Genomic DNA, 24,115 nt, shown 5'->3' with positions numbered 1-24,115 from the left:
TTAATAATGTCAATAATGCATTATAACCTATGCGATAAAATAATAAACCATGAGTCCTTACGTATTTACAGGCATACCTCGTTCTATTGTACTTCACTTTATTGCACTTCAGATACTAGATTTTTCACAAATTGAAGATTTGCGGCAACCCTGTGTCAAGCAAGTCTACTGGTGCCATTTTTCCAACAGCATTTGCTCAATTCATCTCTCTGTGCCACATTTTTGTAATTCTTGCAATATTTCAAGCGTTTTCATTGTTATTATATTTGTTATGGTGATCTATGATCAGTGATCTTTGATGCTACTATAGTATCAATAATTGTTTCGAGGGAGGGAGACATTCAAAATGGCAGAGGAGTAAGACGTGGAGATCACCTTCCTCCCCACATATACATCAGAAATACATATACATGTGGAACAACTCCTACAGAACACCTACTGAACGCTGGCAGAAGACCTCAGATCCCCCAAAAGGCAAGAAACTCCCCACGTACGTGGGTAGGGCAAAAGAAAAAAGAAAAAACACAGACAAAAGAATAGGGATAGGACCTGCACCACTAGGAGGGAGCTGTGAGGCAGAGACAGCGAGTGGGGGGGAGGGGAAGGGAGCTTCGGAGCCACAGAGGAGAGCGCAGCAATAGGGGTGCGGAGTGCAAAGCAGAGAGATTCCCGCACAAAAGATCGGTGCTGACTGGCACTCACCAGCCTGAGAGGCTTGTCTGCTCACCTGCCGGGGCGGGCGGGGGCTGGGAGCTGAGGCTCGGGCTTCTGTTGGATCCCAGGGAGAGAACTGGGGTTGGCTGCGTGAACACAGCCTGAAGGGGCTAGTGCGCCCTGGCTAGCCGGGAGGGAGTCCGGGAGAAAGTCTGGACCTGCCGAAGAGGCAAGAGACTTTTTCTTCCCTCTTTATTTCCTGGTGCGCGAGGAGAGGGGATTAAGAGCACCGCTTAAATGAGCTCCAGAGACAGGCACGAGACGCGGCTATCAGCACGAACCCCACAGACGGTTATGAGACGGTAAGTCTGCTGCTGCAACCACCAAACAGCCTACGTGCAAGCACAGGCCACTCTCCACACCCCCGCTCCCAGGAGCCTGTGCAGCCCGCCACTGCGAGGAACCCGTAATCCAGGGACAACTTCCCAGGAGAACACACGCACGCCTTAGGCTGGTGCAAGGTCACGCCGGCCTCTCCTGCCTCCGCCGAAGGCTCGCCCCACATCCGTACCCCTCCCTCCTCCCAGCCTGAGTGAGCCAGAGCCCCCGAATCAGCTGCTCCTTTAACCCCGTCCTGTATGAGCGAAGAACAGACGCCCTCAGGCGACCTACAGGCAGAGGCGGGTCCAAATCCAAAGCTGAACCCCAGGAGCTGTGCGAACAAAGAAGAGAAAGGGAAATCTCTCCCAGCAGCCTCAGGAGCTGTGGATTAAATCTCCACAATCAACTTGACGTACCCTGCATCTGTGGAATACTTGAAGAGACAAAGAACCATCCCAAAATTGAGGCAGTGGACTGTGGGGGCAAGGAGATACATTATTTTTTCGTTTTTCTCTTTTTGTGAGTATTAATGTGCATGCTTCCTTGTGTGATTTTGTCTGTACAGCTTTGCTTTCAACATTGTCCTAGGGTTCGCTCTGTCCGTTTTCTTTTTTTTTTTTTTAAAGTATAGTTTTTAGTGCTTGTTCTCATTGGTGGATTTGTTTTTTGGTTTGGATGCTCGCTTCCTTTCTTTCCATTTTTTTCTTTTTTTATAACTTTAATTTTTTTATTTTTAATAATTATTTTTTATTTTAATAACTTTATTCTTTTTTTCTCTCTTTCTTTTTTTCTGCATTGTTTTCTGAGCCATGTGGCTGACAGGTTCTTGGTGCTCCAGCCAGGAATCAGGCCTGTGCCTCTGAGGTGGGAGAGCCGAGTTCAGGACATTGGTCCACCAGAGACCTCCCAGCTCCACGTGATATTGAACAGCGAAAGCTCTTGCAAAGATCTCCATCTCAACACTAAGGCCCAGCTCCACTCAATGACCAGCAAGCTCCAGTTGTGGACACCCTATGCCAAACAACTGCCAAGACAGGAACACAACCCCACCCATTAACACAGAGGCTGCCTAAAATCATAATAAGGTAACAGACACCACACACCACCGGACACAGACCTGCCGACCAGGAAGACAAGATCCAGCCTCATCCACCAGAACACAGGCACTAGTCCCCTCCACCAGGAAGCCTACACAACCCACTGAACCAACCTTAGCCACTGGGGACCAACACCAAAAACAACGGGAACTACAAACCCGCAGCCTGCGAAAAGGAGACCGCGAACACAGTAAGTGAAGCAAAATGAGAAGACAAAGAAACACACAGAAGATGAAGAAGCAAGGTAAAAATCCAGCAGATCAAACAAATGAAGAGTAAATAGGCAGTCTACATGAAAAAGAATTCAGAGTAAAGATACTAAAGATGATCCAAAATCTTGGAAAAAGAATGGAGAAAATACAAGAAACGTTTAACAAGGACCTAGAAGAACTAAAGAACAAACAATGATGAACAACACAATAAATGAAATTTAAAATTCTCTATAAGAAATCAATAGCAGAAAAACTGAGGCAGAAGAACGGATAAGTGACCTGGAAGATAAAATAGTGGAAATAACTACTGCAGAGCAGAATAAAGAAAAAAGAATGAAAAGAATTGAGGACAGTCTCAGAGACCTCTAAGACAACATTAAACCCACCAACATTCGAATTATAGGGGTACCAGAAAAAGGAGAGAAAAAGAAAGGGACTGAGAAAATATTTGAAGAGATTATAGTTGAAAACTTCCCTAATATGGGAAAGGAAATAGTTAAGTCTAGGAAGTGCAGAGAGTCCACACAGGATAAATCCAAAGTGAAACATGCCAAGACACATATTAATCAAACTATCAAAAATTAAATACAAAGAAAATATATTAAAAGCAGCAAGGGCAAAACAACAAATAACATACAAGAGAATCCCCATAAGGTTAATATCTGATCTTTCAGCAGAAACTCTCTTGTTTCAAGCAAGCCAGAAGGGAGTGGCAGGACATATTTAAAGTGATGAAAGGGAAAAACCTACAACCAAGATTACTCTACCCAGCAAGGATCTCATTCAGATTTGATGGATCCATTAAAACCTTTACAGAGAAGCAAAAGCTAAGAGAATTCAGCACCACCAACCAGATTTACAACAAATGCTAAGAGAACGTCTCTAAGCAGGAAACACAAGAGAAGGAAAAGACCTACAATAACAAACCCAAATCAATTAAGAAAATGGTAATAGGAACATATATATCAACAATTACCTTCAATGTAAATGGATTAAATGCTCCAACCAAAAGACACAGACTGGCTGAATGGATACAAAAACAAGACCCATATATACGTTGTCTACAAGAGACCCACTTCAGACCGAGGGACACATACTGAAAGTGAGGGGATGGAAAAGATATTCCATGCAAATGGAAATCAAAAGAAAGCTGGAGTAGAAAGCTGGATGTTTTCTCATATTAGACAGAACAGATTGTAAAATAAAGCCTATTACAAGAGACAAAGAAAGAAACTACATAATAATCAAGAGATCAATCCAAGAAGAAGATATAACAATTGTAAATATTTATGCACCCAACATAGGAGCACCTCAATACATAAGGCAAATGCTAAAAGCCATAAAAGGGGAAATCGACAGTAACACAATCATAGTAGGGGACTTTAACACCCTACTTTCACCAAAGGACAGATCATCCAAAATGAAAATAAATAAGGGAACACAAGCTTTAAATGATTCAATAAACAAGATAGACCTAATTGATATTTATAGGACATTCCACCCAAAAACAACAGAATACACTTTCTTCTCAAGTGCTCATGGAACATTCTCCAAGATATATCATATCTTGGGTAACAAATCAAGCCTTGGTAAATTTAAGAAAATTGAATTTCTATCAAATATCTTTTCTGACCACAACACTATGAGACTAGATATCAATTACAGGGAAAATTCTGTAAAAAATGCAAACACATGGAGGCTAAACAATACACTACTTAATAACCAAGAGATCACTGAAGAAATCAAAGAGGAAATCAAAAAATACCTAGAAACAAATGACAATGAAAACACGACGACCCAAAACCTATGGGATACAGCAAAAGCAGTTCTAAGAGGGAAGTTTATAGCAATACAATCCTACCTTAAGAAACAAGAAACACTTCAAATAAACAACCTAACCTTACACCTAAACCAATTAGAGAAAGAAGAACAAAAAAAACCCAAAGTTAGCAAAAGGAGAGAAATCATAAAGACCAGATCAGAAATAAATGAAAAAGAAATGAAGGAAACAATAGCAAACATCAATAAAACTAAAAGCTGGTTCTTTGAGAAGATAAACAAAATTGATAAACCATTAGCCAGACTCATCAAGAAAAAAATCAAAAGACTCAAATCAGTAGAATTAGAAATGAAAAAGGAGAAGTAACCACTGACACTGCAGAAATACAAAGGATCATGAGAGATTACTACAAGCAACTATACGCCAATAATATGGACAACCTGGAAGAAATGGAGGAATTCTTAGAAAAGCACAATCTTCCAAGACTGAACCAGGAGGAAATAGAAAATATAAACAGACCAATCACAGGCACTGAAATTGAGACTGTGATTAAAAATCTTCCAACAAACAGAAGCCTAGGACCAGACGGCTTCACAGGCGAATTCTATCAAACATTAAGAGAAGAGCTAACACCTATCCTTCTCAATCAAACTCTTTCAAAATATAGCAGAGGAACACTCTCAAACTCATTCTACAAGGCCACCATCACCCTGACACCAAAACCAGACAAGGATGTCACAAGGAAAGAAAACTGCAGGCCAATATCACTTGATGAACATAGATGCAAAAATCCTCAACAATATACTAGCAAACAGAATCCAACAGCACATTAAAAGGATCATACACCACGATCAAGTGGGGTTTATCCCAGGAATGCAAGGATTCTTCAATATATGCAAATCAATCAATGTGATACACCACATTAACAAATTGAAGAATAAAAACCATATGATCATCTCAATAGATGCAGACAAAGCTTTCGACAAAATTCAACACCGATTTATGATAAAAACCCTCCAGAAAGTAGGCACAGAGGGAACTTCCCTCAACATAATAAAGGCCATATATGACAAACTCACAGCCGACATCATTCTCACTGGTGAAAAACTGAAACCATTTCCTCTAAGATCAGGAAGAAGACACGGTTGTCCACTCTCACCACTATTATTCAAGATAGATTTGGAAGTTTTAGCCACAGCAATCAGAGAAGAAAAAGAAATAAAAGGGATCTAAATCGGAAAAGAGAAGTAAAGCTGTCACTGTTTGCAGATGACATGATACTATACATAGAGAATTCTAAAGATGCTACCAGAAAAGTAGTAGAGCTAATCAATGAATTTGGTAAACTACCAGGATACAAACTAATGCAGAAAAATCTCTTGCATTCCTATACACTAATGATGAAAAATCTGAAAGAGAAATTAAGGAAACACTCCATTTACCATTGCAACAAAAAGAATAAAATACCTAGGAATAAACCTACCTAAGGAGACAAAAGACCTGTATGCAGAAAACTGTAAGACACTGAAGAAAGAAATTAAAGATGATACAAACAGATGGAGAGATATATCATGTGCTGGATTGGAAGAATCAACATTGTGAAAATGACTATACTACCCACAGCAATCTGCAGATTCAATGCAAGCCCTATCAAACTACCAATAACATTTTTCACAGAACTAGAACAAAAATGTTCACAATTTGTATGAAAACACAAAAGACCCCGAATAACCAAAGCAATCTTGAGAAGGAAAAACGGAGCTGGAGGACTCAGGCTCCTGGACTTCAGACTATACTACAGAGCTACAGAAATCAAGACAGTATGGTAGTGGCACAAAAACAGAAATATAGATCAATGGAACAGGAGAGAAAGCCCAGAGGTAAACCCACACACCTATGGTCACCTTATTTTTGATAAAGGAGGCAAGAATATACAAAGGAGAAAAGACAGCCTCTTCAATAAGTGATGCCAGGAAAACTGGACAGCTACATGTAAAAGAATGAAATTATAACACTCCCTAAAACCATACACAAAAATAAACTCAAAATGGATTAAAGACCTAAATGTAAGGCCAGACACTATAAAACTCTTAGAGGAAAACATAGGCAGAACACTCTATGACATAAATCACAGCAAGATCCTTTTTGACCCACCTCCTAGAGAAAGGGAAATAAAAACAAAAACAAGTGGGACCTAATGAAACTGCAAAGCTTTCGCACAGCAAAGGAAACCATAAACAAGACGAAAAGACAATCCTCAGAATGGGAGAAAATATTTGCAAATGAAGCAATTGACAAAGGATTAATTGCTGAAATTTACAAGTGGCTCATGCACGTCAATAGCAAAAAAACAAACAACCCAATCCAAAAATGGCCAGAAGACCTAAATAGACATTTCTCCAAAGAAGATATACAGATTTCCAACAGACACATGAAAGGATGCTCAACATCAGTAATCATTAGAGAAATGCAAATCAAAACTACAATGAGGGGCCTCCCTTGTGGCGCAGTGGTTGAGAGTCCGCCTGCCGATGCAGGGGACACGGGTTCATGCCCTGTTCCGGGAAGATCCCTCATGCCGCGGAGCAGCTGGTCCCGTGAGCCATGGCCGCTGGGCCTGCGCGTCCAGAGCCCGTGCTCCGCAACGTGAGAGGCCGCAACAGTGAGAGGCCCGCGTACCGCCAAAAAAAAAAAAAAAAAAAAACTACAATGAGGTATCACCTCACAGCAGTTAGAATGGCCATCATCAAAAAATCTACAAACAATAAATGCTGGAGAGGGTGTGGGGAAAAGTGGACCCTCTTGCACTGTTGGTGGGAATGTAAACTGATACAGCCACTATGGAGAACAGTATGGAGGTTCCTTAGAAAACTAAAAATAGAACTGCCATAGGACCCAGCAATCCCACTACTGGGCATATACCCTGAGAAAACCATAATTGAAGAAGAGTCATGTACCACAATGTTCATTGCAGCTCTATTTACAATAGCCAAGATAAGGAAGCAACCTAAGTATCCATCAACAGATGAATGGATAAAGAAGATGTGGCACATATATACAATGGAATATTACTCAGCCATAAAAAGAAACGAAATTGAGTTATTTGTAGTGAGGTGGCTGGACCTAGAGACAGTCATACAGAGTGAAGTCAGAAAGAGAAAAACAAATAACATATGCTAACACATATATATGGAATCTAAAAATAAATGGTTCTGAAGAACCTAAGGGCAGGACAGGAATAAAGACACAGACGTAGAGAATGGACTTGAGGACATGGGGAGGGGAAGGGTAAGCTGGGACGAAGTGATAGAGTGGCATGGACACATATACACTACCAAATGTAAAACAGATAGCTTGTGGGAAGCAGCCGCATAGCACAGGGAGATCAGCTTGGTGCTTTGTGACCACCTAGAGAGGTGGGATAGGGAGGGTGGGAGGGAGACGCAATAGGGAGGAGATATGGGGATATATGTAAATGTGTAGCTGATTCACTATGTCATAAAGCAGTAGCTAACACACCATTGTAAAGCAACTATACTCCAACAAACATGTTAAAAAAAAAAATTGTTTCGAGGTGCCATGAACCATGCCCATATAAGATAGCGAATTTAACAGATAAATGTTGTGTGTGTCCTGACTGCTTCACTGACTGGCTATTCCTGTCTCTCTCCCTCTCCTCGGGGTTCCCTATTCTGAGACACAACAATACTGAAATTAGACCAATGAATAACCCTACAATGGCCTCTAAGTGTTCAAGTGAAAGGAAGACTCAGTCATCTCTTACTTTAAATCAAAAGCTAGAAATGATTAAGCTTAGTGAAGAAGATACGTCAAAAGCTGAGACAGGGGCTTCCCTGGTGGCGCAGTGGGTGGGAGTCTGCCTGCCGATGCAGGGGACGCGGGTTCGTGTCTCAGTCTGGGAGGATCCCACGTGCCACGGAGCGGCTGGGCCCATGGGCCGTGGCCACTGGGCCTGCGCGTCCGAAGCCTGTGCTCTGCGACGGGAGAGGCCACGGCAGTGAGAGGCCTGCGTACCGCAAAATAAATAAATAAATAAATAAAGCTGAGACAGGCTGAAAGCTAGGCATCTTGCACCAAACAGCTAGCCAAGTTGTGAATGCAAAAAAAAAATTCTTGAAGGAAATGTAAAGTTCCACTCCAATGAACACACAAATGATAAGAAAGCAAAACAGCCTTATCACTGATAAGAAAGTTTTAGGGTTCTAGACAGAAGATCAAATGAGCCACAACATTCCCTTAAGCCAAAACCAAACCCAGAGCAAATGAAGTCTGAGAAAGACATGAGAAAGCTGCAGAAGAAAAGTCTGAAGCCAGCAGAGGTTGGTTCATGAAGTTTAAGGAAAGAGGCCATCTCCATCACATAAAAGTGCAAGATGAAGCAGAAAGTGCTAGTGTAGAAGCTGTAGCCAGTTATCCAGAAGATCTAACTAAAATAACTAATGAAAGTGGCTACACTAAACAACAGCTTTTTCAGTGTAGACAGAACAGCCTTCCATTAGAAGACAATTCCATCTAAGACTTTCATAGCTAGAGAGGAGAAGTCAACATCTGGCTTCAAAGCTTCAAAGGACAGCCTGACTCTCCTGTCAGCCTGTTAGGAGCTAAGGTAGCTGGTGACTTTAAATTTAAGCCAATTGTAAATCAACTATACTTCAATTTTTTAAATTAATTAAATAAAAATAAATTGAAGCCAATGCTCATTTACCATTCCAAAAAATCCTAGGGCCCTTAAGATTTATGCTGTATCTACTCTGTCAATGCTCTGTAAATGCAACAAGACTGGATGACAGCATATCTGTTTACAACATGGTTTACTGAATACTTTAAGCCCACTATTTCTCAGGAAAAAAATATTCCTCTCCAAATATTACTGCTCAATGACAATGCACCTGGTCACCTAAGAACTATGATAGAGATGTACAATGAGAGTAATATTATTTTCACACCTGCTAACACAATGTCCATTCTTCAGTCCACAGATCAAGGAGTAATTTCAACTTTCAAGTCATTATTTAAAAAACATATTTCATAAGGCTATAGCTGCCACAGATAATGATTCCTCTGATGAATCTGGACAAAGTCAATTGAAAACCTTCTGGAAAGGATTCACCCTTCTGGATGCCATTAAGAACATTCATGGGGGCTTCCCTGGTGGCACAGTGGTTGCGAGTCCGCCTGCCGATGCAGGGGACACGGGTTCGTGCCCCGGTCCGGGAAGACCCCACATGCCACGGAGCGGCTGCGACCGTGAGCCATGGCCGATGAGCCTGCGCGTCTGGAGCAGCGGGAGAGGCTGAAACAGTGAGAGCCCCGCGTACCGCAAAAAAAAAAATATATATATATATATAAAAAAGAACATTCATGATTCATGGGAAGAAGTTAAAAGATCAACAGGAACAGGAATTTGGAAGAAGTTGATTCCAACCCTTATGGATTACTGAAGGGTTCAAGACTTTAGTGAGGGAATTAACTGCAGATGTGGTGAAAATGGCAAGAGAACTAAAGATGGAAGTAGAAACTGAAGATGTGACTGAATTGCTTCAATCTCATGATAGACCTTGAACAGATGAGAAATTGCTTCTTATGGAATGGCAAAGAAAGGAGTTGCTTGAGATGGAAGCAACAAAGGATTTAGAATATTACACAAACTTAGTTGCTAAAGCAGCAACAGGTTTTGAGAGGATTAACTCTAGTTTTGAAAGAAGCTCTTTTGTGGATAAAATACAAAATAGCATTACATGGTACAGAAATCATTCGTGAAAGGAAGAGTCAATTGAGATGGCAAACTTCATTTTCTTATTTTAAGAAGTTGCCGTAGCCATCCCAACCTTCAGCAACCACCACCCTGATCAGTCAGCAGTCATGAACATCGAAGGAAGACCCTCCACCAGCAAAAAATATTACAACTCACTGAAGGCTCAGATGTTGTTTAGCATTTTTAACAATAAAGTATTTTTTATTAAGGTATGTACCTTGTTTTTTAGACATAATGCTATTGCATATTTAATACACTATAGTATAGTATAGTGTAAACATAACTTTTATATGCATTGGGAAACCAAAAAATTCATGTGACTTGCTTTATTGTAGTGATCTGGAACTGAACCCACAGTACCTCTGAGGTATGCCTATAAATAAATAAATGAAGGGCTTCCCTGGTGGCACAGTGGTTGGGAGTCCGCCTGCCGATGCGGGGGATGCGGGTTCGCGCCCTGGTCTGGGAGGGTCCCGTGTGCTGCGGAGCGCCTGGGCCTGTGACCCATGGCCGCTGAGCCTGCGCGTCCAGAGCCTGTGCTCCGCGGCGGGAGAGGCCGCAGCAGTGAGAGGCCCGCGTACCGCAAATAAATAAATAAATAAGCGAAAGTTTGATGAGGAATGGGATACTGACATAGTTTAAATGTACTTCCCCACAAAATAGTTTTTACAAATGGAAAAAGGGTAATTGTATATAGGGAAGTCTGACAGACACTAGTAAAAGCAAGTGATTAAAGAGAACATTATCAGAAATAGGACAAAATCAAAATCACATGCCATCAGATAGGATGCAATGAATAGAACACAGCATCCCTTCTGTGATATTCCTACCAAAATGCATGAGAAAACATCAGGAAAGCCCAAATGAGGGGCATTTTACAAAATAACTGGCCTATAGTCTTTGAAAAGTGTCAAGGTCATAAAAGTCAAGGCAAGACTGAGAACCTGTAGCATACCAAAGAAATTTAAAGAGGTATGACAACTAAATGTAATGGGTGATTTTGAACTGGATCCCAATGATGCATACCACTGGCACACCAGTCAAAACCTGAGTGGGGTCTGGTGGTTATTTCCTGATTTTAGTGGATGTACTGTAGTTATATTGGGAAATATCCTTGTCTTTAGGAAATATCTAAATACAAACTAAGGTATTCTGCGGTGCTAGTACATTAGGTTGGCAACTTACTCTCAAATGGTCCAGGAAAAGAAACAGTTATTTGCCTTGTACTTCCAGGTTTTCCTCTAGTATGTGATTATTTTTTTAATTTTTTTAAAGAAAAATATTTCAGAGTATATAGTTCTATCTTCAGCTGTTAAAGAATTACTTAAACGTGATTTATGATCAGATTCAGATCATATACTGGTATGCAGTGGAAGATGAGAGCCAAATGTTGACACTGGACTAAGCCAAAGAAAAAGTTGAATTTATGAGCTCTCAGACCCTAGTAAAATTAGACACTACTATATAGTTAGCTATCATCCTATGTGTGCAGTTTTTGTAAGGGCCTGAAGAGAAGTTTATTTTCTATCCTCCAAAGCACCATCATCATGGTAAATACACAGTACACACCCTCAAAATATTTGTCAATTAATAATGCTTTAAAAAGAAAAATAAGGAAAATATTAATGATAGGCTTATTAGGAACCCATTAACCACATGGATTATAGCAGAGCACATACAACTCCAACAGAACACAATTTCTTTCTGTTCAAATTAGCTTTGTGAGGAATGTAGAAGATATGAATAAAGGCTAAATCTTTGGTGACCAGAACCACTCCTAAAAGTAGGCATGAAAAAGTAATCCCTAGCTCTGCAGTCAGGAAGACTGGACAAATCATCATCCCCAATGGCCTGTCTTGGTGCCTATACCATTAACGATTTAGGCTAAGACAATGTCCCTAAAGAAGTTACCTATTAAAATGCAAATATCCCAGAGTTTACATTGAAATAAAGATACTCTGAATCTATAACAATTATTTCTTGCACAGCCATTAATGTCCTAGTAATAATAATAATCGTAACAGAAGCATGCATTTGAGTCCTCCTATGTGACAGGCACTGTGCTAGGTAGTTTATATAAATTATCTCTACTTCTTACAACTCTACAAGACAGGTATTATCATTTCCACTTTATAAATGAGGGGATTGAAGCCCAAAGAAGTGGAATAACTTGCCAAGGGCCAAAAATCCATTCAATGGCAGTTTTCATTCAATCCCAAGATTCAGACTTTTTCCATTACATTTTGCTGCTTCTTTCTACTATGCCATTTGCTGTTTTTGAAAATGGAGATCTAAGGCATGAAGGAATAAAATGTAATATAGGAAACTTTTTTTGGTACAGGGTAAAACTGAATGAGAGTTCTGAGTTCCAGATAAAAGAAGCCAAAGAATGCCTCATAACCAAGACAGACAGAAAGGCTCTGAAAAGGGACAGAGGTGCACAGAAAGAGAGGAGGTGAAGGTCCTAACTGCATTGGTTCCTTGGTTTTTCTACACAGCCTAACACTAGATTTGATGAGGTCCCTGAGTTGTTAATGAGCTCAGTTAAGAACTATGAGCTCAGATTTATCAGCTTGAAAGAGATAAACTATAAAGTTTATTAAGTGAGGACTATGGTGAACACTTTATTTTCCTCCTTTTGTAAGAGGGAAGAAATAAGGAGATATAAATCACACCCATCTGAATCACACCCATCTGACAAGTTATTAGACCACCTTTGAAGACAACAGAAGTTATATAACATCAAGTGCCTAAGAAATTTTGGGTAAAACAATTCCACCCTGTTTAAGGTGAAAATGATGACTGACAAAGAAATATTTTAAAACATCTTTAACTAACTTAACATTGAATTCAGTTTACTGTTTATGTGCCATCAAGAAACGAATGTAGGACTTCCCTGGAGGTCCAGTGGTTAAGACTCCACACTTCCACTGCAGGGGTCGTGGGTTCAATCCCTGGTGGGGGAACTAAGATCCCGCATGCCACACAGCACAGCCAAAAAAATAAAAATAAATTTAAAAAAATTTTAAAACTTGGTAAATAAAAAAAAGAAACAAATGTAAAGCAAAATACTGCCTATAATGTGAAACTGTATGATGAGCAAAAGCAAAAATAATGAGAACTATGCAAGATCTGAAATACGTTACTATATAATTTTGTAGAAAATGTACTTTCTATTTATATACTGGAATCATATTGGCATTTTCATATTTTAACCAAGGACATACATTGGTCCCTATGGAACAAGGAAGCAACATGGCACAATAAAAAGATCTCTGGGATCAGAAAGACCTGAATTTAAATCTTGGATCTGTCACTAGCTTTGTAACTTTGGGCAAGTTATTCAATTTTTCTGCTCTTTTACCCCATATATAAATATGGAGTTAATAATAAATACCTTTTAGAATAGTAATTCCACTTCTAGAAATGTATATTAACAATATAATTTTATGGAAAAGATGATTTGTATAACAATGTTCATCAAAACATTACTTATAATAATAACAAGTAAGTTAAAATAAACAAGTATCGAGTATTAAGGGTATGTTTAAGTAATGGTATATACATCACCAGATCAGTGGTTCTCACACTTTACAGAGTACACAGCAATTAAACTAGGGAAGCTCGTAAAATGCATATTCCCAGACCTTATACCCCAAAACTCTGACCTAGTAAGTCTGAGATGGGAATAGGAAATGCATATTTTTAACAAACAACCAGGAGTGATTCTGATGGAAGAGGTCTATGAAAATTCTGCATTAAATGGAATACTATGGTGTGATTAAAAATATGATTATGAAGACTTTGGAATAACACTGAAGAAGTTTGATATATTACTAAGCAAAAAATTCAGGATTCAAACTGTACGCTCTATCTAACAGCAACTACATTAAACATAGGAAAAAGTTATTTTAGCAATAGGATTGGAATGATTTTTACTCTTCTACTCAATTTTCTGAAACACAGTCATGCTATTATCATAAATGAATAAGTAACATATCAAAATTTGAAACAAAAAGTCAATGGATCTCCATGGCCTTCAGATTAAAATTCAAACTCCTAAGGGCAGCACACAAGTACTTCAATCTCCAGACTTACCTCATATCCATGCTCTATAACAAACTCCTTCTAATACCCCATATTATATATATTCTACATTTTCACACACAATTATTAAATATACTGTTCCTTTTGCCTAAAACACCCTTCCTGCAAACTGTCAACCTGACAAACTCCTACTCATTCAACAAGATTCAAGAATCACCTCCTCTTTGAAGTTTCCCCTGACTACTCCTCCAAACAGACTAAAGGTATCTCCTCCTTGCTGCTGGCATTCCTGTAGCATTGTTTGAGACTTCCATTACAGCACATATCACACTGTATTAACTCTTTGTTAAATATTCTCCCATTATTCTACAGGTACTTGTTTGTAATTCTTCACCTTCTCCATTATGTCTCCAAAGTTTCTATGAAATTCAGAGTAACAGACCACTGTGGTCACTAGCCAAAGCAAGCCAACAGGAAGCAACTCTGTTGCTACTCCACCATCATGTAGTTTACCATGCCAAAGAACATCTCTGCCTAATTCCTGCAGCTCCCCACAAACTCCCACTCACTCCCATGCCTCCATACTAGAAGTAAAATATCTATACAAAACAGGGATAATTCTTTAAGTAAATACAGCAATTTTTTAGTATATTCAAAACATAAGATACTAAATTTAGCATATTTATATGCTACATGAAATATTTCAAATGCAGATTAGTAACTAGAGGTATCAAACAAGGATTCAAAGTGGCTACTTATTTGGGGGGGGGGTGGAGAAAAAAAGAAAAGAAAACTTTAGTGTGGAAGAATGCTAATTGGGATCCAGGGGACAAAACTTCAAACACCTCCCCAGTAGTGAAACATGGGTTTATGAAAAAACCTACATATTGAGTAAACTTACAACATGAATTTTTTTAATAACAAGAAAATGGATGTGGAAGAATTTGAATCTAAAACCACATTAGATATTAAAGCTCTTATACAATTCTATATCTTTGTTATAATAAAAACATCTCAGGAATAATTTCTGGAAATAGGCAAAATATATACCATATGCTGATACCTAAGATCAGTATATAACAGATATCCAATAAAAAGTTCTAGGGACTAATTAAGTAGCTAAAAAAACAAAAAGGATTTTCCAGCACCAGCCCTATGCTATCCTATTTCTCTTGTCTCCAATCAAATCCCTTTCCCCTTCTACAGCACCAGCCTTGTAAGAAGAAAGGATAAATGACCACCTTTATCCAACCCACTCTTGAAAATCTGAATAATCCACTCCATCAACTCTGCCATTAGAGTTCCAAAGCTTTAGTATTTTGGCCTAAATGTTGTTTCCTCTTTAAATGAAAATACTAAAAGAGCTTCCTCTTCCTAAAAGCCTTTACCAGTCAATCATACTTCAGTATGAATTGTCAGCACCCACAAATAATTGTTGGTGGTGGGGTAACGTTAGGAAAGGCACAAGGGCACTGAGTCCATGACATGTGAGGAGAAATTAACATTGAGATATGCATGAAATTAGAGATGATGAAAGCAAACTCTGCAAACTCCACAATTTTTGTTCTTCTTAATCTACTTGTCACTATACACAGCCCACCCCAACTCTACTCCTCACACAAAATCTGCTACTCTTGAGAGGGACAGTTGGCACAGGAACTAGAGGCAGGTTGAACCTGTACTAATTAGAATGGAGAAGAGACTTTCTTACTAGAAAAAGAAATTTGAGCAGGAAGGGTTAGAGGAAATGGGGTACAGGGAACAGAAATATCAAGCAGGCAGCAAGAAATGAGGTTGGCTGTTTATGCCCACAACCATCAGTCAAGAGATGATGCAATTTAAGGGCAACAAGTTTAGGCCAATTGTTTCAGCTCACTTAACTAGAAGTAATTAACCACTTTAAATAAAGCTGCTCTCACAACACAATAGAACCCAAATAATTCTACAGCACAATTGAATCAAAATTCATTTTATAGACAGATTCATAAAGATATGCTGTTAAATAATAAAGCACTATATATAAGAAACACTCTCAGAGGTGAACTTTGGAGATTACAGTAGAAGGAAATGAGGAAAACAAAATTTATCCTTTGAACATATATTTTGATTCACCCTCAAAAAATCACACACTTGCAAGCCTCACCCAGGTTTAACACAAATGTAGAATTCACCCGCTGTCCTACTGACACAAAAGAAGAAAACCGGACTCTAAGAAGAGTTCTTAGATCTGTGTTACACAAAAAAATGCAATGGGCTGTCAACTGGCATTGTGCCTCTGGCTGCCATATGGTTTACATGACCATGTCATCACAAACTAGAGAAAGAACTGGCACACAGATGAGTCTTCTGTGTAAATTCCTGCTTTTTCAAATGTAAGATAATCTCTCATATCAACATATAATGAATAACCAAAACTCATCATATTTTAATTAATTAAAACCATGCTGCAATATGTTCAAAATGGAAACCAAAGACACACTGAAATGCATTAAATGTTAAATAGCTTCAGGTTCTGTAGGTTGAAATTAATCTTTTCTAACCCATGATTTGAATTATAGTCAGCTTCCATTTCTAGTTAAATACTCAGGAAAATGTTCTAAAATAGGCTCTTTGAAAGAATTTTCCAAAATTACCTCAAATGCATAATTAAGTAAATTATTTCAGTATACAACTGAACTAATCAAATTGTGTTTACTGTCACTCGAGAGGTTAAATTGCTAAGGTCAGTAGGCACACTACTGAATACTGTAAGTTTCTGCATTCATGTCAGTGAAGACCTACTTCACTCATCTGCAACTGTAAGAAACCACTGAGACGCACTAGGAATTGGGCAATGTAAAAACGGACAGGTTGAGTAGTCACCAGCTGGTTGTCCTAATTCCCTGCTACACATCAGCCTCACAGTTTTGAAGAGGGAGCTGAAAACCCTTTAGTTGAGAAAGAGGTCAATACCAAAATTCTCTCTCCTCTTTCCTCACTCCCCATCATGCAGCTGGCACTGTTCACTCTGGCAGACACAGCTCCCTGAACATAATGGTGCAATCACCACTTCAAACACCATTACTATCTAAAATAGATAACCCACTTGCAACTTGACTATTTTTATAGATATAACATTTCCATGCAGTTTAACTGCTCTATTTGTGATTTATTGCATTTAACTAATACAGTTTCCCTGGAAATAAGTACCTTATATCAGAGTCCCAATAACCACAATTGCCCAAATAGTTGTGAAAATTACAATACTTCCAAGTTGCCTCTTATCTCCTTGTATCCATCACCAAAAACTTCATGAACTGAATCCTGAATCTGAAAAATTTATAAGCTCTCTGGTTTATATACCTTTGATAACAAGAAGATTATTTTTTCCTCAGTTCTTACTGATATACTTCTTCACATGGGAGTCTTTTGAACTGGATTCCTTATGTTCAACAAGAATTTACTAAATACACTTTACATGGTATTCGACTCTTTGAGGCATTAAGAAAATCAAGTAAATTTGAGGTATTAACAAACTTTTTACTGCTTTATCAAAGTACAAATAATTCTTAATCTAGACTAAAAAAGAAATAATTTAACACAGTTTAAATGGGAATTATTCTTGTTTAGATTAAAAGGTAGTTATGCCAAAGAGAGAGATTTTAAAAAGCTCTGCAGCTGTCTCATGAAAGATATGTTAAATAAAATGAAATTTCACATATAATATGAAGGAAGAAAAGGAGGGAAGCAACTCAATTTGAGTACTCTAATGAGCTCTGATGAGCTCAGATTTTTTTTAAGGATGAAAGAGGGTGGTGACAGGTCAAACTGAAAACAAACACAAAAGTGAACTTGTACACTTGCCCTAGAAAAAGGCTAATGTCCTTTCCAGCTAAGTTTGGAAAAAAGGAGGGAAGTAATAGAAGTTCACTGCTATGACAGCTAATGTAACTTTAATCCCTCACAGAGTAAAACTGTGGATGGTTTTAGACCACAAGAGAATTTCCTAAGACATCTAACAACACCAAGAATCTGATTCTTCCCAACTTCTACTTTGCTCTTATCCCTAGTGAGAATCATTTTCAAACCAGAAAGGATAAACAAATAATGCTAGGAGATTACTGAACCTCCAAAAAGACAGAGATCATAAGAGACACTGATGCTTTAAATGAATCTAAGTATCCAGACCCAAAAGAATTAGAAGCAAGGGGGTAGAAGGAATTTGCACAATACTAGGCATCATCAATGGTTCGCTATCAGAAACAAGCTATAACAAAGTAGCCTAATTTTCCTGGAATTTATAGACTTACTACTACAGGGTACATCAAAGGAATGACAAACAGAACATAATGTGAATATAGAAAGGCAATGGATAAAATACCTCATAATATTCAAACAGATATATTGGAGAGAAACAGCTGGCTAATAGTTCTGTTAAGTGGCTTCGATGTTAGTAGGAAGACCAGGCATAAAGATTGCTATTTTTAAATTTATACCAACCTGAAGAGAGGTTCTTTAGAGGTTTTCATTACACAATACATGTTTGCTGTAGAATATTGGAAAATGCAGATAAGCCTAAATAAATAAAGATCACCCACAATTCCACCATTCAACAAAGAATACTATTTACATTTTGGTATTTATCATTCCAGACTTCTTAATGTACAGTATAAATGTTCACACACACTTATTCTTTGTTAAAGAAAAGGATCATACTACAAATGCTGTTCTATAACTTTTTTTTTAATTCAAATATCCCAGTATATTCTACACTGGTCAAATGACACCTAGTGCATTTTGTCCATTTCTGGTCACCACATTTGAAGAGAGTCATTGAAAAATTTGAGAATATGAAAGAAGAAAAAGAGGCTAGTGAAAAGTATAAAAATGTAAGTTCTTACCACCTATGCTCTACTGCCACATGACAACAGGCTGCTAAAATCTTGGGGAAAAAATAGTTATAAGAAAACAATATAGCTAAATATTAGCTAAAGAACTGCCCTGGCTACTTTGTATTGACTCATAAAGCCAAACTAGTACCAACTGCTGGAAATTACAGGGAGGTGAATTTCAGTTCAATAAAAGATGAATTTTTTTAATTATTAGAGCTGTCAAAAATGGAATGGATGGATCTAGCCATTGCAGGGTTTAACAGAACTGGAATAACTGGTAAAGGATGTTAGAGGTAAATTCTCTAAGTAAGAAGTTGGATGAAAAGGCCCCTTTCTATTTTAAGGTTCTGTGATTCTAATGGAAAACTTACTACAGAAATTTACTCCTAGTATAATGTAAAGCCAAACCCTTAGTAATTAAGGCCTTAAGACAGACAGTCAACAAAATGGTAAGGAAATGGAGATATTTAGTCTTGATAATGAAAGTAGGAAGAGGTGGCAATAAAGACCTTAAAATTGTTGAAGCATTGTTACATAGAAGTTGAGATTAAATTTATTCTGGAAAGCTCCAAAATTTAAAGCTAAAAACAAAATGCAGCAGTTCAAGAAAGGAAGATTTCAGCTCAGTGGAAGGGAAGGGAAGGTTTACTAATAAATTAGAGCTTTCTAAAATGAAAAAAAAGAAGAAATAAAGTCAAGTGCTTTAAAGCTGTGTGAGAAATAACGGCACAATGATGAACACCAATGTGCATTAATTTCTTTATACCTCATTTAATCCTTACAGCAGCCCTATATGATAGGTATTATTACTATTTCCACTTCATAGAAGAGCACAGTGAGGCTTAGAAACATATTTATATTTATTCAAGGTCATTTTTACTACTGCTAAAACCCACAGTGTCACCCAAACATACCTGACTCCCCATCATACAGTTACTGCTCACTTAGTAGATAATATGTGATCAAAAGCATCTTCAGAAAAGTCTTTATCTACTGATCCCTCAAAGGGCAGTTACAAGTTGTTTTGGGGGTTTTTTTAAGCAAAAAAAAAAAAAAAAAAAATTTAAGGATTTTTAAATTAAATTATTATTCATAGCAAAAAAGTGTTCAGATTAGACTATCTAATTGGCCATGTACCTTAAAACTTTTGCAAATAAAACAGATTCAATGAGTAAGACTTAAGACGCAGTAAGGCAAATCTGAATCACAGAACTTAAAATCTTTGCCATTACTAATTATGTGACCTTAGGCAAGTTCTTAATCTTCCTATCTCTTTAGTCCTTCATCTAAGAAATGAGGACCAACATCTTAAGGTTGATACAAGAATTGAATGAGATGACACACGCATTTAGCACCGGTTCCGACCCTATTACTACACAACACAAGTAATGAAGTAGGGCAGGGGAGTACCACACCTACTCCACAATTCATTCCAAAATAGTTTAAAATTTTGAAGTGCCATTATGTTTGAAGGAAGAGGGATAATTACCTATTATCCTGTAAATAAACTTTTGATGACAATCATTTGTGAAATAAAGTGACAACTAAATAAAATGTGCCTTCTTAGGAATTTCATTTTATGCAAAGGATCACCAAAAGAATATAATTTCAATTCTCATTTTCTTCAAAGGCACTGTTTTAGTTATTTATTCAGTATGAGATAGATAAATGCAAGTTTAAAGGTTATTGGTTTTGATTTTGATGTTTTACGGCTTGGTTCAAACTACTCTAATGAACACACTTTTTTTAGGTTTTTTGTTTTGTTTTGTTTTGTTTTCTATGTGCATTCTCATTGTAGAGCTACTATTGCTACCTCTGACAAAACCAGCAAAAGAGAAAACCTCTCATTCAAGAAGTACATTGGGGTCAAAATTTTGGTGTTTTATTTATGTTTACCAACATTAAATAGTTGCTATTCTAGTCCTAAAATTTGACATCTATTCTTTTTTTTAAATGGCACAACTGAGAAGGTATTTAAAAGATGTTTACCTTTAAGTTCTATCACAAAGATAAGCTTTTTAAAACACCATTTATCTCAATGAAATTAACCAAAATTCGCACTGTTCTCAAAGAATTCTTTAGTGTTTTTCCAAAGAAATTGATTATTTTTAGAAACCTCTTTCAGGATACAGGTTTCTAGCCATAATTATTTTTATCACTGATATGACCCACTGGCAAACATACTTATTCTACCTGCAGTTTAAAACTATAGTCAAATAAACTGCTTCTGTATACACTTCCTGTGACTAAGGGCAATTACTAGAGCTATAATCTGAAATATTACACATTGTCTAATTGTGATTTTTTTAAAGACTTCTAAGCTCTTTACCTGCCACAGTTGAAAACCAGAAGTACTTAACTTTCTTCTGACCCTTATTTGTATCATCAGTAAAATTAGAAATGATAAATGATACTATATTCTTTGTCCAAAGTATAGAGCCAAATGAGAAATAGACAAAGAAATTTGAAGTACATGTTTTAAAAACATATTTCAATTTGATACTTGTAAAAATTTTTTTGGAGGATGTGATTTAACTCTTTGGCCAGTCTTTGTAGAAGACATACATACTCACAACAGCAATGACATCCAAACTCAGTCCTTTACCTTACATCTCCTTTCCCTCTTATCTCCTAAAGAGAGCAATCTGGAAGGGCTGGCATTATTAGATTCAAAATCCCCCATGGAGTTACAGAGAGCTGAGCTATTTTGAAAAATTAAAACAGTGACATGGCAACAGTCCAGATAATAAAATGAGTCAAGGTTCTACAGGATGCAGAAAAAATGAAAAGTGCCATGTACTTCTGATTGAAAGTGAAAATTACTCAACAAGGGAGTACACACAAGAGTCATCACTTCTAAGACCTAATGAAAAAAATGTCCCATAAATATTCATTGTTCTGAAGTGAACTGTCATTCCAATAAAATGTCACTGTCAACAAGTATAGATGATCACTTGGAGTTTTCTAAAATCCTATCAACTATTTTCCAACTAAAGTCATTACACTGTAATAGAAATATTCTCATTTACCCTGTTGGCCAGGACTGTAAATAACTGCTTTATCTGACCACCACAACATATGAAAACTTGTGTAAAGAACAATGTCATCACCCAAAAGTTTGTATTAAGCACCTGTCAAGAGTAGCAAGAAACAGTTTTTAAAAACCAAGAAAATCACTTGAGCTTAAAATTTTTTTTAAGTACAGCTGAGCTGTCTAAGAGATGTTTTAGGGTAAAGATATGAATGATGATTGATGCCGCCAAAATTATCCAGGGTAAACTGAATAGCCATGATTTTAGAAACTAAATAGCTTTCCTTGAATTTTATCTAGTGAATATTCTTCAGGCTTCCTCCCTCACAACTGATTTCATTTGCCCATCAATTCAACTTTTAATTGTTTTTTCAAACATGCAAATCAACACTGCTATTTCCAAGGTACTGCCTGCTGAATAAAGACCTTGACATTTTTTTAAATGTCATCTTAGAAAGATTCTCCAAGCAATATTAGTCTCACCTGGAACATCTTCCCATTAAAAGGCCTCTACTATATTCCATATACACTTTCCCAATCCCGACCAGGCATCCTTCATCCTGAGATATAATAACCAAGTTTCACTCAGCCATGTCCAGGTGGCTGAAAGTACTGCTGGGGCTACCTAACCTGCCTCATCAAGTTTTACACACACCCTGTACTGATGACATCTCATCAGAAGGTTCACTTTCTTCATTTTGTGGGATCATATCCCACAGCACAGCAAATGCCTTCTGCAAGGGAAGGGTAGCAGCAACCAAAGGCTGTGGCTTTTGCAGAATAATTGCACGCACGCAATACTTCTTTGCCAATTTCATTTATGTAGACAAAAAAAAAAAAAGACCGGGTTCGAAGCAGAAAATATATAATAAACACTTATGTAAAGAGGGTGAAACGCAGAAATTCTTCCAGCAACACTAGTACATGTATAAGTTCTGCACCACAGCTCAGAGAAAAGTAGCTACCGACGCATTGATGGAAGGCTATCTTAAAATTAGTCAAAGAATCTAAGGCATTAATCTGACTGGGAGGTTCATGCCTCCTCTCCATACACACATTCTGTTTTCCTACCTAATTTAAGAATGAATCGCTGGCAGCCACCAGGTGCAACAACCATGAGGCGCAGGACGTATCCATCACGATGCACAACGAGGTGTGCAGACCCGGAGCCGGTTCCAGTCCTTACCTTAGCAGATTAGACAGGGGCAGGGGTCCGGATCCACCGCCCAGGATCCCTCCTTTCCTGCCAGACAGGAGTTTCTCCACCAGAGCCACATTTCCAGTGCGAGCAGCTTCCAACAGCTCCTGGTCCTTCCCCATAGTCTCTCACCGACTCCCTCACAGAGTCCTTTCCCCTTCGGGTCTTCCTCCCCGCCCACCCCCACTGGCCCCAAATCCAGGGCCCTCCCCGCCCCACCCTAAGATAATGCCAGAGCTTCAGCACCGGGAGATGCGTGCAGCCCCCAGCCGGGGACACCACTCTCCGCTCCTCTTCGGGGCGCAGCTTTCACAATGAGAATCAGACCATGTCTTGGAAGAGGGTCTGGCCGAGCTGGGGAGCCGCGACGCGCCCTCACAGCCACTCCCCTGAATTCCCGAGGCCTGGTTCCCGCGGGTGGGGCGTGAGGGGGTGGGGACCGGGGGTGCTTTTGAGGAGCGGGAGGAGGATGGTGTGGAGTGAGGAGGTCGGAGGAGGAGACGGAGACCGTCCTCGCCTGAGCCCGAGCACCGCGAACGCCCGCGGCGGCGGCGGCGGCCCGCGCGCCCTCGCGCCCCGGCCCGGGTTCTCCTCAGCTTTCGCGCCCGGCCCGCTCGGCGGTTAAGGCGGCGGCGTCCGCGGCCCGCGGCGGAGAGGAGCGCGGCGGCTGTGGCTCTAGCGGCCGCAGCCCGCGCCGAGGCCGGGCGGTGAGGACGAGCCGCGGCGAGCGCTTGCCGAGGGCGGCGATGGCGGAGGCGGTTCGGGGATGGGATAGGGAGGGCGGACGCCCAGGTCCGTCGGCTGCGGCGGCGGCAGCTCTGAGGCCTGGCGCCCAGGGCGGCCAGCGCGCGGGGGGCGTGTGCGCGCGGGCAGGTGCGGCCAGTGAGTCCGTCCAGAGTTGGGGGTGGGGGTGGGGGGAGGAGATGGGGGCGGGGCGCCGGGACGAGATTCTCCTGGTTTTCGTGGGCGGGGACCCTCCCTCTTCCAGTCTCCTTGGGAGAGATTTAACCGTGTGAGGACTGGAGTTCTCCGGGCCGCTGCGACTCCTCAGCCGGTCGGGCGCCGGCG

The 24,115-nt window shown here is 39.2% G+C and overlaps 1 protein-coding gene across 3 annotated transcripts in view; it reads right to left on the bottom strand.

The window, feature by feature from the left end:
* Positions 1 to 23,169, bottom strand: part of ANKS1B (ankyrin repeat and sterile alpha motif domain containing 1B) — a 1,192,652-nt gene extending 1,169,483 nt beyond the window's left edge. For all 3 annotated transcript variants that reach the window (XM_065888049.1, XM_065888050.1, XM_065888051.1), the window contains exon 1: positions 23,036 to 23,169. In XM_065888049.1, the coding sequence (XP_065744121.1) occupies positions 23,036 to 23,169 (134 nt within the window). The remainder of the gene's footprint in view (positions 1 to 23,035) is intronic.
* Positions 23,170 to 24,115: the final 946 nt, after the last annotated feature.

The sequence above is a fragment of the Phocoena phocoena genome, chromosome 11 (genome assembly GCF_963924675.1).
Source record: "Phocoena phocoena chromosome 11, mPhoPho1.1, whole genome shotgun sequence".
In the NCBI taxonomy this organism is placed as follows: Eukaryota; Metazoa; Chordata; class Mammalia; order Artiodactyla; family Phocoenidae; genus Phocoena; species Phocoena phocoena.
The sequence above is the reverse complement of the archived record's forward strand: the minus strand, read 5'-3'. Positions and strand labels throughout refer to the sequence as shown.